This window comes from Coenobita brevimanus, chromosome 46 (genome assembly GCF_032717465.1).
Source record: "Coenobita brevimanus isolate Jiangsu-jjx chromosome 46, ASM3271746v2, whole genome shotgun sequence".
NCBI classification, from domain to species: Eukaryota; Metazoa; Arthropoda; class Malacostraca; order Decapoda; family Coenobitidae; genus Coenobita; species Coenobita brevimanus.
The window spans coordinates 485,640-502,636 of NC_136999.1; the positions used below are offsets into that span (position 1 = coordinate 485,640).

The window sequence follows — 16,997 nt, forward strand, 5'->3', positions numbered from 1 at the left end:
GTACTGTCAAAGACGAGGGAGAGTGGCCATGTGCAGTTTGCCACAAGGGCGTGGGAAGTAATTCTATCTTGTGCAGTGTTTGTGATGAATGGGTGCACAAGAGATGTAGTGATATCAGAGGTAGACTGCGAGATAATGCTGATTTTATGTGTACGGTGTGTTGGGGAGAGCAGGTGGAGATTGTCAGGTGTGAAAGGATTGACCTTACTGGTGAATCTCTTGAGTGTGTGGAAGAGTTTTGTTATTTGGGAGGCATGTTGTGTGCTGGAGGTGGGGCTGGAGCTAGCTCTGTGGCTAGGGTGAGAAGTGGTTGGAAGAAGTTCAGAAGGCTCTTGCCTCTTCTGACATTGAGAGGGCTCTCCCTACGTGCTAAGGGGTCTTTGTATGCAGCATGTGTTAGGAGTGTAATGCTGTATGGTAGTGAGGCCTGGGCAGCAAAGGAGGAGGATATTCGCCGGCTCAGATGTACAGAAATGACAATGATGAGGTGGATGTGTAGTGCGTCCCTGCGTTCAAGGTCCGGGGGGGCTGGGTTTACAATGGAAGAGTTGAGAGGTAGGATGGGACTGGAGTGTATTGGTGTTGTGATGAGGAGAGGTAGATTGAGATGGTTTGGACATGGGGAGAGGATGGGGGATGATAATTGGGTGAGGAAGATGAGAAGTGTTAATGTTGGGGGTGGGGTTATGAGGGGTAGACCTAGAAAGACATGGGATGAGGTCATTAAGTGTGACCTCAGGGTTAAGGGACCGAACAAGGAGGTTGCAGTGGATCGTGCAGCGTGGAAAGCCGCCATTAGGTGACCAAGGCCGATGCATGCAAGCATGTTGGAGCCTTTAAAAATGAAACGATGAAACGTGTTACCTGTATTATGTGATTTTATGTTTAAAGATCATAGATCACATTAGCATCTGTGGCACTTTTCACCTGATGGCAAGTCAACATGTTATGATCCTGAGCCATTCCTCGTCTGAGTCCAATATCATGGATGTTTCCATGCAGGACCTCATCCCATCTTCTCAGTCTGCCTCAAGCATTGTTCACTTAACATTTGCAGGTGAACCCTTTCCCATCTTATCATACCCAGACCATCTTAACTAAGTTGGGCACGCAGCTTCGCTAACTTTGGGGACCCTTCATGTGTTGCTGTCCTTTCTATCTCTGGCATTCTTCACTCAACATCCATAGTTAACCGTTCTCAGCGTCACCCTCCCCCATTTCAACGTGTCTGCACCAGCATAACTTAGCGGGATACGCAACTTCAGCAACTTTGTGTTGCTGTCCTTATGTTCAGCCAGTAGAATTAGATATCATAGTCTTTTCTAACAAGCAGCCTTGAAAGAACTATTAGGTGTATTGCTGTTTGCTATGTACTATGTTATGTGATATGATATTATTTCAAACCTCAAGGAACATGAGGGAGAAACCAGGATCAAGAACAGAAAAGTTGCACCAGTATACTGTTTTTCAATTACCTGGATGGTCTGTTGTGCTGATGCTATTTGATGTTATTTCAGACTCCTGAGGAACATGAGGGAGAGACTGGGATCAAGAGCAAGGAGGCCCGCAAGTACATTTTCAACTGCCTGGATGACATGGGCCAGGTTAACGTGCCTGAGCTTGAGGGGGGTGAACTGCTGGCGGAGAAAGCCGACCGCCGGGAGTTCATTGACCTGCTGAAGCGAATGTTGACCATGGACCAGGAGAGGCGCATCAGCCCGGGAGAGGCCCTTCAACATTCTTTTGTCACCCTAACGCACCTCCTAGACTATCCTCACTGCTCTAATGTCAAGGCTTCCATGCAGGTGTGTGTGTGTGTGTGTGTGTGTGTGTGTGTGTGTGTGTGTGTGTGTGTATAGGGGGGGTGCAGGCATGTGTGTGTGTGTGTGTAGGGGGATGCAGGCATATGTGTGTGTGTGTGTGTGTGTATGTTTGTGTGTGTAGGGGGGGTTGCAGGCACGTGTGTGTGTGTGTGTTTGTGTATTTACCTAATTGTGATATACAGGAATTGAGCTACACTTGTGAGGTCCCATCTCCGTTTTTTAATAATTCAAATTTAGTGTGTGTGTGTGTGTAGGGGGGGATGCAGGCATGCATGCATGTGTGTGTGTGTGTTTGTAGGGGGGTACAGGCATGCATGTGTGTTGGGGGGAGGTGCATTTGTGTGTGTGTGTGTGTGTGTGTGTGTGTGTGTGTGTGTGTGTGTGTGTGTGTGTGTGTGTGTGTGCTTGCATTCGTGCACGCAGGCATGCATGATGCATGTATGGGGGAAGGTGTGCATATGTTTGTGTGTATGTGTGTGTGTGTGTGTGAGGGGGCTTGCATGCATGTGTTTGCGTGTGTGGGCAGGCATGTATGTGTGTGTGTGTTGGGGGGGAGGTGTGTGTGAATGTGTTCGTGTGTGGGGGGAGGTGTTTGCGTGTGTGTGTGTGTGTGTGGTAGCTAGTAATTTTGAATGTATTAATGTTTATCATTGTTCTTGTGACAGATGATGGAAGTGTGCAGACGACCTGCTCCGCCCTACGCCACAGCAGCTGCCGTGTCACAAACCCAGGCGCTGCCGCCGTCACTCATGCCAAATTATGTCCACTCAACCAATGGATCAGTCACCCTCACCTTCAATAACCAGATCACTAACCAGGTACAGTCACCAACAAAAGTTCACAGTTGGGGACAAAAGTTCACCAATGGAGACAGTAGCTGACAAGTAGGAGCCAGAGTTAATCGTAGACAGAGGTTCACATTTGGGGCAGAAGTTTACCATCATGAACAGTGGTTTGCTGTTGGAGACAAAAATTCATAGTTGATCCAGAGTTCACCCTGTGTCCCACTGCATTTATTTCACACTTCGGGTTTGTCTGTTACTATCCTCCCTGATGCATCCTATCAAAGAAAATTATGTAATCCGCTGCATCAGCTTCACACTTGGGTATGTCCATCACTTCCTCCTATCACCCTTACCTTCAGCAGCCAGGTACATTTGGGAGCAAAAACCTTTGTTCACCTGCATGTACCTCACACTTTAGGCTTGTCTGTCTTTTTGAGTCCAGGCATATCATATCAAAGAGAATCATGTGTAGGCAGAGCAGCATACTAAACCTCTGACAGCTTTGGAAGTCAGAAGTGGAAGAGGTGAATATTGAGCAAACATTTATCCTCAAATGGACACTCATTTACTGTCCGTATTCATCTTTCTTTAACATTGCTTGCTTGTTCATAGTTCACACTATCAAATTTTTTTTTTTGGCCCCAGGCTTAAATGGATATGAGCCTGTTCAGTGGCAGGATAAATTTGTCCTCCTACAGTCCACCATCTTCCTCTTGGGGGATAGGGAAGGAGTTTAGGAACATTTGTAGAACTGGACAGCTAAGCCCACCCAGTTATACTGGTGCCATCCCATCAAGGCATCCCTCTCTTGCGCTGCACCATTATTACCATTTAATTTTATTTTCTGCCAGGGCATTTAAGTGTATGGAAAGCCTAATTTATATTTCATTTCGAATAGAATTACAACCTTACACACTTGCCCATTGTGTGACTGTTTCATATTAGGTATATAATTATAGGTATTGGAATTAGAGAGAGGGTTTGTGGGCTTGTGTGGCAGTGTGAGTAGCGGCTTAATCCTATTGTGATTAGAAATGGACAGTAGGCATGTTACGGGTATATAATAGCGGTCTAGCAGAGTGGTATGTTAAGGTGTGTATTGATAGTCATTGCATTACAGCACGGTCTGTACCAGGGCCGTTACAGTGAGTGTGGATGTAATTGATGTAGTGGTGTGTGCTGACTATAGTTGCATTTCAGTATGGCCTGTACCAGGGCAGTCGCAGCGGGCGTGGGTACAGTGGCAGCAGTAGGGGTGAGGCAGCAGCAGCAGCAGCAGCAGCAGCTAGCTTCCAGCCCCAGCTGGTGTCATCCATCCTATGCCCACCGCCATACCAGGGCCTGGCATCACCTGGCAAACATGTTACCGTAGTTACTCAGCAGCCTCAGTTACAGCTTCAGCCATCACTGCTGCCTCAGCAGGTAAGGTTATTACTTGTGTGTGTGTGCATGCATGGATGCCTGTGTGTATGTTTCAGTGTATGCATACAAATATGCATTTCTTTGTGCATGCAGGTTTGTTTGTGTACATGTGCATATTGGGTTAATAATAATGTTGTGTTGTGAGAGTATTGTGTTGTGTGGTGGTAACCTGGAAGAGGAAACTCTTTTAGGTGCCCAGAGAGAGAGAGAGTAAGAGGGATGGAATTTTGTGTTGTGTTACTGAAGATAGATGATTAATGTTGTGCTATATCAGGTAGGCGGTGGTGGTCAGTATGTGCCGGTATCCATGGTGGAGCAGCCTGGCCGAGGGATGCTGTTAACCACGGGTGCTGCTGTGGGAGGGGGCTGGGGGAGGGGCGGCCAGATGGCGCTTGTCCCCAGTGGATGGCAGCAGCTGCCACAGCCACCAACCTCTTTGCAGCAGCCAGCCAGCCTCTTACCTGATGCTACTGATGCATGGCGACGCACCTTCCTTGTCGACTCAACAGTGGTACAAGTACGCTGTTGTTTCTTAATTCTAACAACCAATACTCCTACCAGTACTTCTTCTTCCTCTTCTTCTATATCTTCCTGCTTTTTTTTTTGGGGGGGGAGGTTGTAATGGAGTACCAGAAGAAAATGATAATGGGAAGCGACTGAAGGATATGCATCAGGAAAGGAGGTTGTGCATTTGTAACTTGTATATCAAATACAAATATGCACATAAACATACATGGTAAAGAGGGAATGGGGATTGTATTGAAAGGAGCCCGAGTGATTACGTGCTCGTACAGAGGTCGATGCTGGGAATGGTTGCTGATACGAGCACCGTGAGAGGATGATGTGGAGGTCTGTCAGACCATATGATTGTTTTATGCAAGATCAAGTTGAGAGGAGTGAGATGGAACTGGAGAGAGAGGAGCAGTCAGGGAGAAAGACTGAAAGTCGAGAAGCTGAGGATCAAAGAAGTGGCTGATGAATACAGGACCAAAGTAGGGGAGGAGTTAGGATAAGTGAAGTGGAATGAAATGGATCTGGACAGCCTGTGGAATGCATTTAGGGATTGCAGAGTTAGGAATGCTAAGTGGTTTGTGGTGTGGCAAGAGTAACAACACAAAAAAAGGTACGGCATGGTGGGATGAAGAGGCTAAGAGAGCAGTTGAGGAAAAGAGGAAGTGGCTAGAGTGGTTACAGGACAGGGGTTCAGTTGAAACAAGAACTGAATATTTTGAGAGCAAGAAGCACGTAAAGAGACTAGTGAAGGGGAAAAAGGAGGTAAATCATAATCTAGGAAGAAAAGTGAATACAAATTACTCTGAAAATTGAAAGTTATTCTGGTAAGAGGTGTGGAAATGTAGAAGTGGAAGCAGAAAGAAATGTGAAACTGTGAAGGATGTAAGTGGTAGATTATTAATCTATGGGGATGAAGTAAGGCCCAACTGGAAAGAATATTTCGAAAGCCTGATGAATGGGAATAGAGAGAGCAGAGCCACTGTAAACATGATATATTTATATATACATATACCTTCTTTCTTTCCTCTTCCTTCTGCCTGTGGGTGACTCTACAGTGTGTGACAAGCTAATTGTTTTCTTGTACACCAGGAAACCATTTACTATGCTGGGTGGTAACCATATAGGGTAACCAAATTTTGGCGCCTGGTGGTTTAGTGGGTAATTTTTTTGCTCAAATCGGATTGAGCCAGTGTATTTTATATCCAAGGGGTGGTTGGGGTTGATTGCTCATGTAATGCTACTCATGGATGAGTGAGGCTGGTCACTCTCATCTTAAATGTCAGGACCAACTGCCTAGCCCCGAGCTCCTACGCTCCTCATGAGGCAATGTAGGATTGGATGATGGATGGATGGATATATATATATATATATATATATATATATACACAGTATATATAGATATAGATATTTAGGTATATATAGATATAGATATTTAGGTATATATAGATAGATAGATATATATAGATATATACCATACTTACATATTGACCTTGCCTCATTCCATTCTTAGGTAGAAAGTAAGACATTTAGAGTACATTATCTGTACAATGAATGTTCTTTAAAACACTACTTTGTGTACAGAGTGATGCACCTCCCACCATGTTCCCTGTGGACCTTCACCCGGATCTGTATGAGGCATACCCGTCTGGCACGTGGGCAGGCAGCAAGCGGTCCAGTAAGGCATCCCTGATGGGCCACTCCTCTGCCCACCCCGGCCACACCCTCCACGTCAGTGCCCGGCCCACCCAGCCACCAGCTCATGACAAGAAGGACCTCAGTCAGCAGTTGTCACCAGTCAAGAAGAGGGTGAAGGAAGGAACCCCACCTGGTGCCTCGTCATCTCACTGGGCTAATACCAGTGCTGCACCACAGATAACACATAACACCTACCATACCAGTCACAAGTAAGTTATTATAGATACCATGCTGCTTATAAGTTATCACACTTTGTACCGTTCATTATAAACTATGTCATTTACCATAACAGTCACAAGTATGTTAACACGTACTGTATCAGTCACAGCGAGTTAACACGTACCTTACCAGTCATAAATAAGTTAACACACACAGGCACTACCTGAGGTATCATCTCACTGGGCCAGTATCAGCACTGTGCCACAGATAACCCATGACATTTACCATACTTGTCTTAAGTAAGATATCACACACAAGCATACATCATGGCAGGCACTCACCTGACACATATATCATGTATACTGGAAAGCGATAATCATTGTTCATCTCAGCAGAGAAAGCCACAGGCAGCTAATAAGGCCAAACAGAAAAGGGGTGGATTGAGTCTGAGTGCATCGTGAGGTATTGCCCACATCCATCTATCTAGCTGTCCTTTGATAGCCACGTCCTAATCCCAAAAGGGATGGCCACAAATGAATTACATCCGTGTCACCCTGTCCCTCACCATCAGGCTGCCCACCCTTCAACCTACACTTTCCCCTCTCATATGTAAAGTACTGTATTTTAATATCAGTATAGTAAACCAAGCATGTTGCCCAGGCCCCCTTGGCTGCCAAGCACTCCCTGGCCAGGCCATGTTTTGTCTGCTGGGAGGATGCCAGTTATTGCATTCATCTGCACATTATTTTACAGGAAAGGGTTGTCCATACATAATGCTTCTCTTTCACTCCACTGGATGATTTCTCATGTGTTGTGGGGATGACTCAGTCAGCATAATTAGTATCTACCCTGCATCATTTATTCATCTCCTACTGCTATTGCTGCACCCATATCCACCTCAGCAGACTGAGCCATCCCTGCAGTAGTTTAGGTACACCCAGGTAAGTTTAATGGAGCAGTATTTATGGACCACCTTGTATATAATGATACAGTATAAGCAAAAACGTCAGTAGGTAGCATTGTGTACATTACAGATTAACAAGCTGAAAATCCCTGATATTCATACCATAATTGTGCTCCATACTAATAATGAATCCCAGGTGATTAGTGCCCCAGTGATTATACTCTTTGTACTTTAACTTGGCCTAAAAATTGCCATATCATCTTGAATGCAGAGTTGTATCAGCAGGTTAACAGAAGGACGCAATGTTAGTTGCAGATAATTGGTATGGGATGGATGTACTGTACAGTAGAGCTGTTATATTGTCCTCTACCATTAAGCGATGAGAAATAAGCTGTAACGTACAAGAACGGTGGCATAGTTAAGGTGAAAAGAGAATAGTAAAGCCTGAACAAGAAACTACAAATTATGACTGTGTCACCTTTCAGAAATATGGAGAGTTGATTTTGTACAGGTATGATGCCTGTGATGCTGTGGGCAAGGCACTCAAGCCATATGTGACTCATGAGGATTTACATCTGAGGGATGGCTGGAATTTATTGTTCACAAAATTGCACCCTATAGAACAGTTTATCAGTCCCACCATAAATGTTGGGACTAAGTAACGTAGCTTCAGGTGCTTACACTGTATATGGGGCAATAAAGGTTTTTATGATAAAAGTAATGGTGGTAGTAATAGTTGTAGCCACAGGTTCATATGAATGTGAACCCAGCAGACTGAAGGCTGAAGGTGCCTTTCTCTCTCAGCCCACCATCTTCAGTTCGGAGATGGAGAGGGGGCTGGGGAATATTTTTTTACTGTGAAGCTCTGCCACTCATGTATATCAATGTCACCACTTTAAGGTGTCCATCTTGAACACCAGATGGTGGATAAAAATTATTGAGGCATTCCTTATTTGTTTGTGTGTGTGTGTTTTAATGCTTTGTTATCTGTTAATTAGGGTATCATTGTAGGTGTTACAGGATGCTTCATTGCACCTGTTCCCTAGCAACTGATGCTGTGTAGGTTAGTGTGTAGTAGTGGTTTCAATAATTGTAATGGGTCTGCTATACACAACAGCGGGAGTCACCACCATTCTGGTCACCACTCGGGCCACGGCCACCACCCAACCCATCACTCGGCCCACCACTCAGCCACCCACTCCTCGGCCCACCACAGTGTCTCTCACCCCGGCCACTCCTCCGCCCATCCTGCCCACCCCAGCGCCGCTCACCCAACCCATACAGGTCAATACCTTAACAGCCTGTTACATTTTTACACTGAACTGGACTACCTTACATGGTCAGACAGGCATTTTTTATTTAATGCAGGGTGTCCTGTGAGATTTAAAAAAACTAAGTTATTCTAGGACTATTTTCTGTAAAGAGTGCTCTCATTATGGGTCCAGTTCTGAACCATTATAGAGGGAGACCTTTCTTTCCTGTAGGGTTATCATTTATTGAAGCTGTGTAATGGCTGATTAATTAGATCCATGTTGAAGTCTTTATATATACAGTAGACCCTTTTCATCCGTGGATTTAAGTTTCCGCGGATCAAACTTATTTTAATATGTACTATACACTGTAACTTAATTTGAAATTGGCGCGCAACTCGCACTTCTTTTGTAGCTACAGTTAGCTTACCCACTCCCACAAGCATTCCCACCATTCCGCCAGTCTTATTGTAAACACCAGTCAGTTCGTTACTTATGTCGTCGTCGCCCTTCTCGTGTTTACAACTCTGCCGTACTTCAGTGTGTAAGTGAAAAATGGCTCCCAAGAAACAAGTGAAGGATAAAAGCAATCCTTTTAAGCCCAAGAGAGAGCGTAAGGTGTTATCTTGCGTCCTGTCAGACGGGTCAGACTAGACTCACAGCTCGCCTATATTGCCGCCACACATCTCATCACCTCACCACATTGGCACTGTAGGAACTGCACTACAGTCATTGTCGTCGTCATACAACAATCATCGTCACCTATACAGCAGTCGTCATTGTACGAAGGTTATGAAGAGAACACACTGTATTTTGGTGAGAGTTAATAAGTATTTGTAATATTTTAAAGAATGTTTTCATTTTTTCAAGGATGTGCTTAGCTCATGTGGAAATAATATGCCATTTTGTGATGATGACATGAGTATCTGTGGAATTTGCCATCCGTGGGGGTCTCTGGAACTTAATCCTCGCGGATAACTAGGGTCTACTATATATACAGTATAAAGGTAGCCACAGAATCACCCTGAAGTTTCTCAGAAATCTCATGGGACACCCAGTATAGCCCTGTTTATAACTGATAGTTTTGATGCTAGGAGCTGTATGTTGATTGAGGCTTTGTTAAATGATATTGACAATTATGGTGTGTTACTGAGAGTCTGTTGTCTGTGTATACAGTGGGTCACGGTGGGCAGGCAGTGCAGCAGAGCCACAGCAGCAGTCAGCAACACTCAAGCAGCAGTTACAGCAGCAGCAGCATGGCTGGCAAGCAGCAGACTATCACTATCCGCGACACTCCATCACCAGCCGTGTCAGTTATTACCATCAGCGACAGTGATGATGAGGCTGGAGGTAGGTGACATATATTGAGGATATTAATGTTGGTGCAATGGTTAGAATGATTCAGTTGGCATCTTATGTAGGCAGCAAATCATCACCAGCCATACTCTCATCGACAGCGATGATGATGAAGATGATGGCTGGAGGTAGGTGGTAGTTATAATAATGGTGGTGTAACAGTACAATCAAGCCGTATAGCCAATAGACCATCATCATTCAAGACGCTCCATCGGCAGCCGTGTGAGTTATTACTATCGGCAACAGTGACGATGAGTCTGGAGGTAGGTGGTGCAGAGCTGCCTCATGAAGGTGTTTCTATCTAGCACCTGATGTTTAAACCTGGTGTCATAGAGATTAAAACTTTTATGTGATACATACTAAACAGTATTGCTGTTGATTTACAATATGGCAGTTATTTTTTTATGTTGCAGTTGGTTTACAATATTGCCGTCTCAATGTCAGGAGAGACAGCAGAAGTTCAGAGAGCTGTTGCCTTTCCTAACATTGAGAGGGTTCTTCCTCCATGGTAAGGCATCATTGTATGTGGCATGTGTTAGGAGTGTAATGCTGTTTAGAAGCAAGACCTGGGCAGTAAAGGAAGAGGTTGTTTGTAGGCTTAAACATACACAAATGACAATGATCAAATGGATGTGTAGTGCATCCTTGAATGCTAGGCCTGGAGAGGGCTAGGATTGTGATTGAAGAGTTGAGAGGAAGAATGGGGCAGGACTATATTGGTGTTATGAAGAGGAGGGATAGATTGAGATGGTATGGGCATGTTGAGAAGATGGGAGACGACATTTGGGTGCCGAAGATAAGAAACTGAATGCTGAGGGTGGGGTTGCAAGAGACAGACCAAAAAAAGATCTGGGATGTTGTCATAGGTTGTGACTTCAGGGTTAAGGGACTGAATAGGGAGGCTGTTGGAGATTGAGCAGCTTGGAAAGCCACCATTAGGTGACCAAGGCCAATGCATGCAAGCACTTTGGAGCCTTTTTAAACGATACTATACGATGTGAACTGATACTGTAGTAAGTTTACAGTATGGCTGATAGTTTACAGTATTGCAGTTACTTATAGTTTACAATACTGCAGTTAGTTTACAGTAGCAGTTAATTTAAGGTATTGTAGTTAGTTTACAGTGTTGCAATTAATTTATGATGTTGCAATTACTTTCCAGGCAAATGCTGCAAAGACCGCCACTGCTCAACTTGTGTAAACAACAACCAGAACAAAATTGTGGCCAGCTCTCACCAGCAACCTCAAACATCAAATGATGACAAATACGCCAGGTGGGTCACTCCCCTCTGTCATCATCATCATTTTCATCATATTTAGCATGTATTACACTAGTATTTTAACTGTTGGGGTTAATGTTTCGTCTGTGTTGATTTTTTTTTTTTTTTTTTTTTTTTAAACCCGCCCCATCCCAACCGGTTTTCCATTATTGACCCCCCCCCAATCTTGACCAATTTTGGAAAAAAAATTTTTTGGCTCAAACTTCTTTTGGTGAGAAACCGAAAATTCGTAGAGAAATCGCTCACCTGAGGTTTAAAATACACTCAAACCTCGATGTAACCCCTATGGTACACAATTCTCCAGCCTTGACTGCCCGCCAGGATGCAAAAACAGGCCTATTTTTTTTTACCCTCTCAAAGGGTAAAAAAAAAGAAAAAAATAGTTACCCTTGAAAACAATCTAAAACATGAAAATTTTGATAACTACATATTTTTCTTATTGGAACAGGTCATTTCAAAGTGTTCTGTCACACCAGCCATGAAAACAGGTGTACGTAGGTGTGTGGAGATTACTAGGCTGTGGGGAGTAGGTACAGGGGTTGGAATAATAACCAACTTTTCACCTGAAAAGAAAGCACTTCATTGTGTTTTGTAACATCTTGGCGGCCTGATACCTCTCGGGGGTCTGTAGGGGTGGGAGGGTAGTGAGGGACAAGATGGGAGGGATGGGTTGGGGTTCAGGGGGAGCACAAGGCTAGCACGGTGGGAGGAGGGGTGAGAGTGGGTGGGAAGGGACACAGGTGGTGGTGGGAGGAGAGATGCAGGTGCGTGGAGGAGTGGGAGGGTGATGGGGGACAAGGAGGGAGTGGGGTAGAGGGTTTCATGGAGGTGGCCCAGAGGGGGGGTGTCCCCCCACTGCCCGGGTTGGTCCGATCCTCCCTCTTGCCACCTCGGGTGAGTTCTCATTGGCCTGATGCCATGTACATCATAATCGGGGTGGAGGAAGTGCTCCGCGGTTTTTTACAGGCCCTGCTCAATTTATATGATTAGGCATTTTGGCATAAAACTCAAATCGCATCAATTCATGTGATTAGGACTTTAGGGGTTAATCCCAAAGGGAGTGCCCTCAAACAACATCCCCATGCCACCTGTCTTTCACCATTAGGCCGCTCTCTCTTCAGCTCACACCCCCTCTCATACCCATCCCCACCCCATCCTTCCATGTCATCCTCGGTTGCTCCCTCTTCACCCCCTCCATTTCACTCACTCTCATTCTCAGTATTTACAGTGTCATTTTGTGCTTCAGTCTGTCTCATACTCACTCACTGGTGGGTGAATGAAGTGCAGTAATACTAATTTGAGGTTATGTTGATGGATTGTCACTGTTATGGAAGTGGTGTATGAAGTGTGTTATGAATAATGTGAAGTAATGTCCTCTTACCTTAACTTGGCCCAAGTTTTTGTTCTGTTGCAGCTTATTTCATGTGGTCAGTGGAAGATTACATCTCTACACCCTTTCCACTGCTCATCTTCAAGAGTAGCATCATGTTTTAGTGTTGTTCTTGTTGGATCTCAGTAATCATGTTGGAGCGATGGCAGTTTTATACCAGGTTAGAATAAAAATACTCATATACTGATGCAACTTTGTGCTTCAGTCTGTCCCACAGTTACTCGTCGGTGGGTGCTTCTCAGAGTCAGAAGAAGCGTCTGCTGGCCAAGGCTCAGAGTGAGTGTGTGTTGCACATTGCTAAACCCGAAGCGCGAGACTACTCCACACAGCAGTCTAGGGATCAGAACTACAACAACAGGTTAGTAACCATCTTTGTCTGTCTATCTTGCCTGTTTATCTGTCTATTGCCAGACACCTTAATCCCATAAGGGCTGGTCACAAAACAAATCTTCTTCATATTGTCCTCTCCTTTGTTGTCTGACTGTCCTCATTCCAGCTCACACCCCACTCTCTGTCTCTGTCTACCTAGCCATCTATTGGCAGACACCATAATCCCATAAGGGGTGGCCACATAGTGAACCACCACTATGTCACCTTGTCCTCTGCTATCAGGCTACCTTCTCTCCAACTTGCAGCCCACTCATATACTCGTTCAGTACCTGTAGTAATACTTCTGTGCCAGGTGTAGTAGTAGCTCTAGATCTAAGGTCAGCACACACCACCAGCTCTTACATCTTCCATGGGCAGCCTCTAAACCAGGTCACTAGTAGTATCTCTTGAAGTACCTCAGACCTTGGTGAAACTATTTTTACAGCCTGTAACACTGAAATTTTGTCTCACTGCCATTTAGGGTTTCCTAAACCGTGACAGCATTTGGATTGACTCTTGGATATGTTTATGCGAAGCTGCAGAATGTGGTAAATGTCTTTGGCGTAATAGATAGAGCAAGGATTCCGGGGGCTTGAATGATAAGTGAATGGAATCATGGCCCATTGACTTGGGCAGACTTGGGCTGTCTGGACGTTGCTACTCCTTACCCTGCCGTAGGACGGGAAAGGAGGTCCTGATGCTGCTGCTGCTGATGATGATGATAATTGAACCAGAAGGGTTAGGTAGAGCCATAGTTCACTCATCGCACAGTAAACTGTCCTGACAGTTGGGTGGTGTTCCTCTCTTTTTACATCACAACTTTACAGTTACTGTTGTTATCTCATGATTATATTCAGTTTAGAATACATTTGTTAAAACTAGAGGAGTATGATGTATCCTTGATTCACTCATTGCAAAGTAAACTAGTCAGACATATTGGGTGGTGTCCCATTACTTTAAAACTACTACTACTGCTACCATTGTTGAGGATTGTATACAGCTTAGAATACATTTTAAAACTAGAATATGCAATTTTGATTCACCCATTGCACAGTAAACTAGTCTGATGTATTGGATGGTGTTCCCTTCCTTTCCGTGTCGCCCCACCCCACAGAGAGCACCTGGCCCCCCCTGCTGCCCACGTGCGGGACTCTCTGCTGCAGCCGCCTCCCGCCCACCACGACAACCTCCCGCCACCTGCCGCCCACACCAGAGACCCTGCCCGCACACACTCTCACACGCACACTCACTCCTTCACCCAGCCACCCCAGGCCCACAAAGAGTACACCGGCCAGTCAGCAGTGCACCCACCTGGTAAGAGCAATGTGCACATCATTATTATTATTATTATTATTATTATTATTATTATTATTGGTGGTAGTGGTGTTCGTATTACCTTACTTTAACCTCTCCTCATCTCACGTTCCCTTCCCCTCCCTTCCCCTCCCTTCCCTTCCCTTCCCTTCCCTTCTCCTCCCCTCCCCTCCCATCCCTTCCCTTCCCCTCCCATCCCTTACCTTACCTTACCTTACCTTACTGTAAGGTTAGCTGAAACGTACAGAAAGACAGCGATTGGATGGATGTCGTTCCTCCTCGAGTGTGAGGCCTGGTGGTGGGGGCTAGGATTGCGATTGAAAATTTGAGAGGAAGGATGGGACTTGAATGTATTGGTGTTGTGATGGGGAGGAGTAGATCAAGATGGTTTGGGCATGTTGAGAGGATGGAGGATGACAGTTAGGTGTGGAAGGTGAGAGGTTTGCTCATCAATGGTAGGGTTGTAAGAAGCGGACCAAAAAAGACCTGGGACGAGGTCGTAGAGTGTGACCTCGGGGACTGAATGGGAAGGCTGTGAGAGATTGAGCAGTGTGGAGAGCCTCCATTAGGTAATAGCAGCCAGTGCATGCAAGCATGTTGGAGCATTTATAACTGATATCTTACTTTACCATACGTTTACTTTTACTGTTACCTTTCCTACTTACTTAGCCTAACTTAACCCAGCCTAATCTAATCAAACCTGGCATCACATGCATAATCACTCATTCACCCAGCCTGATGAGGAAATGCATCTCAGACATTATTTAGTATACCTTTTTATGGAAAACTGTACATCATATAATCTGTAATACTGTATTAGATTTAACTCCTCCGTGGCCAAGCCTCCAGAATTTGTTAGGACCCACTGGCCAACCACGGGGCCAATTTTTCTGGTTTCATCCCCCCCCCCAATTGAAGAGGAATGTTTAGCGTACCTAGCAATGCAATTTTTGGCTTTGTAGACCCATCCTGTGCTGTGCAGTGAAGTGTGGAAAAGTGCACATATTTACACATGATGTCAGTGCCAAAGATTTTTTTTTTTTTTTTTTCTTCACCCCTCCAAAATTTCAGTGGTGTTGAAATGGTTTGAAATGACTAGATATGTGTATTACAAACAAAATCAGTACATAATATGGTAGGTTTCATATAAAAAAAGATTATTATTATTGTTTTCACATATTTTGATGTTTCTTGTGTTTATGCAAGTATTGAGTTATTTCTGTAGTCTGGATGGTTTTGTTTGTGTCCAGATAGAGGCAAGAGATGATATTTTTAGCTCTAACCAGATAAGTGTCCTCCTTTGTGTGAACAGGCCTAACCGCAACATCTAAAGCTCGATACGACTCATGATTAGCACCACGCATGAGGGAATTAGTGTAAAGGGATGGGATGGTTTTACATGCATATATTCACCACAAGAACACTTCATACGTTGCTGAAATGCTTTTGCAGAGCAAGAAATATGTACAATGAAAACATTTAGCAAATGATATGTCCATCCATCTATCCAGTCCTACATTGTCCCATGAGGAGCATAGGAGCCTGGGGCTGGGCAAGTTGGTCATGACATTCAAGATGAGAGTGACCAGCCTCATTCATTCCTGAGTGGCATTACGTGAGCATTTAACCCCAGCCACCCTTTGGATATAAACCTACAGTGTCTCAATCTGATTGGAATGCCTTAATTACCCAGTAAACCACCAAGTTAAGAGGTCATTGCATGATAGTATTGTGATCCCTACCCTGACTTATGGAAGCGAGGCGTGGACCTTGCATGAGGGGAACAAGTCAAGAGTGAGAGCAGTGGAAATGAGTTACTTGAGAGGAGCATGTGGAATGACATGGAGGGACAGGTTGACGAATGAAGAAGTGAAGGAACGTTGTGGGGTGGATGTGGATGTGGTTGAGAAGATTAGGAGAAATACACTGAGGTGGTTTGGACATGTGGAGAGAATGGAGAATGACTAAGAGGGTGTATGTAGGTGAGGTGGAAGGAGGGAGAGGGAGGGGTAGACCGAGGATGAGGTGGAGGGAGGGAGTTGAGAAGTATACGGGGGGAGGGTAGTCAAATGGTGGGTGACAGAGCGACTTGGAGGCGTTTTGTCTGCAGCCACCCTTTGCGGGATTAGGGCGTCAGGCGATAGATAGATAGACCACCAGGCACCATAATTTGGGTGTATGGTTACCACCCAGCGTAGTAAATGGTTTCCTGATGTACAGGAAATCATTTGGTTTGTCACTCAGTGTAGAGTCATGCACAGTCAGAAGGAACATTAAAGAATGAGGGGAAGAAAGACGAGGGAGTATAAAGTCATTCGTAGGCAGAAGAAAGAGGAAAGAATGTAGTAAGAAAGACAGAAGAGGAAGGAAGGAAAGGAAGGAGGAGAGGAAAGGGCAGACACCCGAGAATAGCACTACATCGAGTGAGTGGATGTACTTATAAATAAAAATATCATGGTTATGAATGTCCCCCCCCACCCCCTCCTTTTTTTTTTTTTTTTTATGGGTGGTCTAATTCATGTGGAAAGAAATAATAAGGATGCTATTTTTAGTCCATTTCAAGATATGTGTGAGTATAGACACAAACCATCTCATCTGATATTCGAAATACCCAAGACTTTCATCTCGAGCGAAGGAATCAGTGTGAGGGGAAGGGAAGGTTTACATCCATTTATTCACCACGAGAACACCTCATATGTTGCTGAACTGTTTGTGCAAAATATGAAATACAGTATGT

The 16,997-nt window shown here is 44.7% G+C and overlaps 1 protein-coding gene across 1 annotated transcript in view; it reads left to right on the plus strand.

Annotated features, from left to right (window-relative positions):
- The window catches only part of Hipk (Homeodomain interacting protein kinase), a 35,738-nt gene that overhangs the window by 13,547 nt on the left and 5,194 nt on the right, over positions 1–16,997 (plus strand). The window contains exons 9-18 of the mRNA XM_080271395.1: positions 1,518–1,805; positions 2,489–2,641; positions 3,809–4,030; positions 4,305–4,547; positions 6,125–6,447; positions 8,419–8,585; positions 9,728–9,901; positions 11,070–11,181; positions 12,783–12,935; positions 14,061–14,260. Coding sequence (XP_080127521.1) covers positions 1,518–1,805; positions 2,489–2,641; positions 3,809–4,030; positions 4,305–4,547; positions 6,125–6,447; positions 8,419–8,585; positions 9,728–9,901; positions 11,070–11,181; positions 12,783–12,935; positions 14,061–14,260 — 2,035 coding nt within the window. The remainder of the gene's footprint in view (positions 1–1,517; positions 1,806–2,488; positions 2,642–3,808; positions 4,031–4,304; positions 4,548–6,124; positions 6,448–8,418; positions 8,586–9,727; positions 9,902–11,069; positions 11,182–12,782; positions 12,936–14,060; positions 14,261–16,997) is intronic.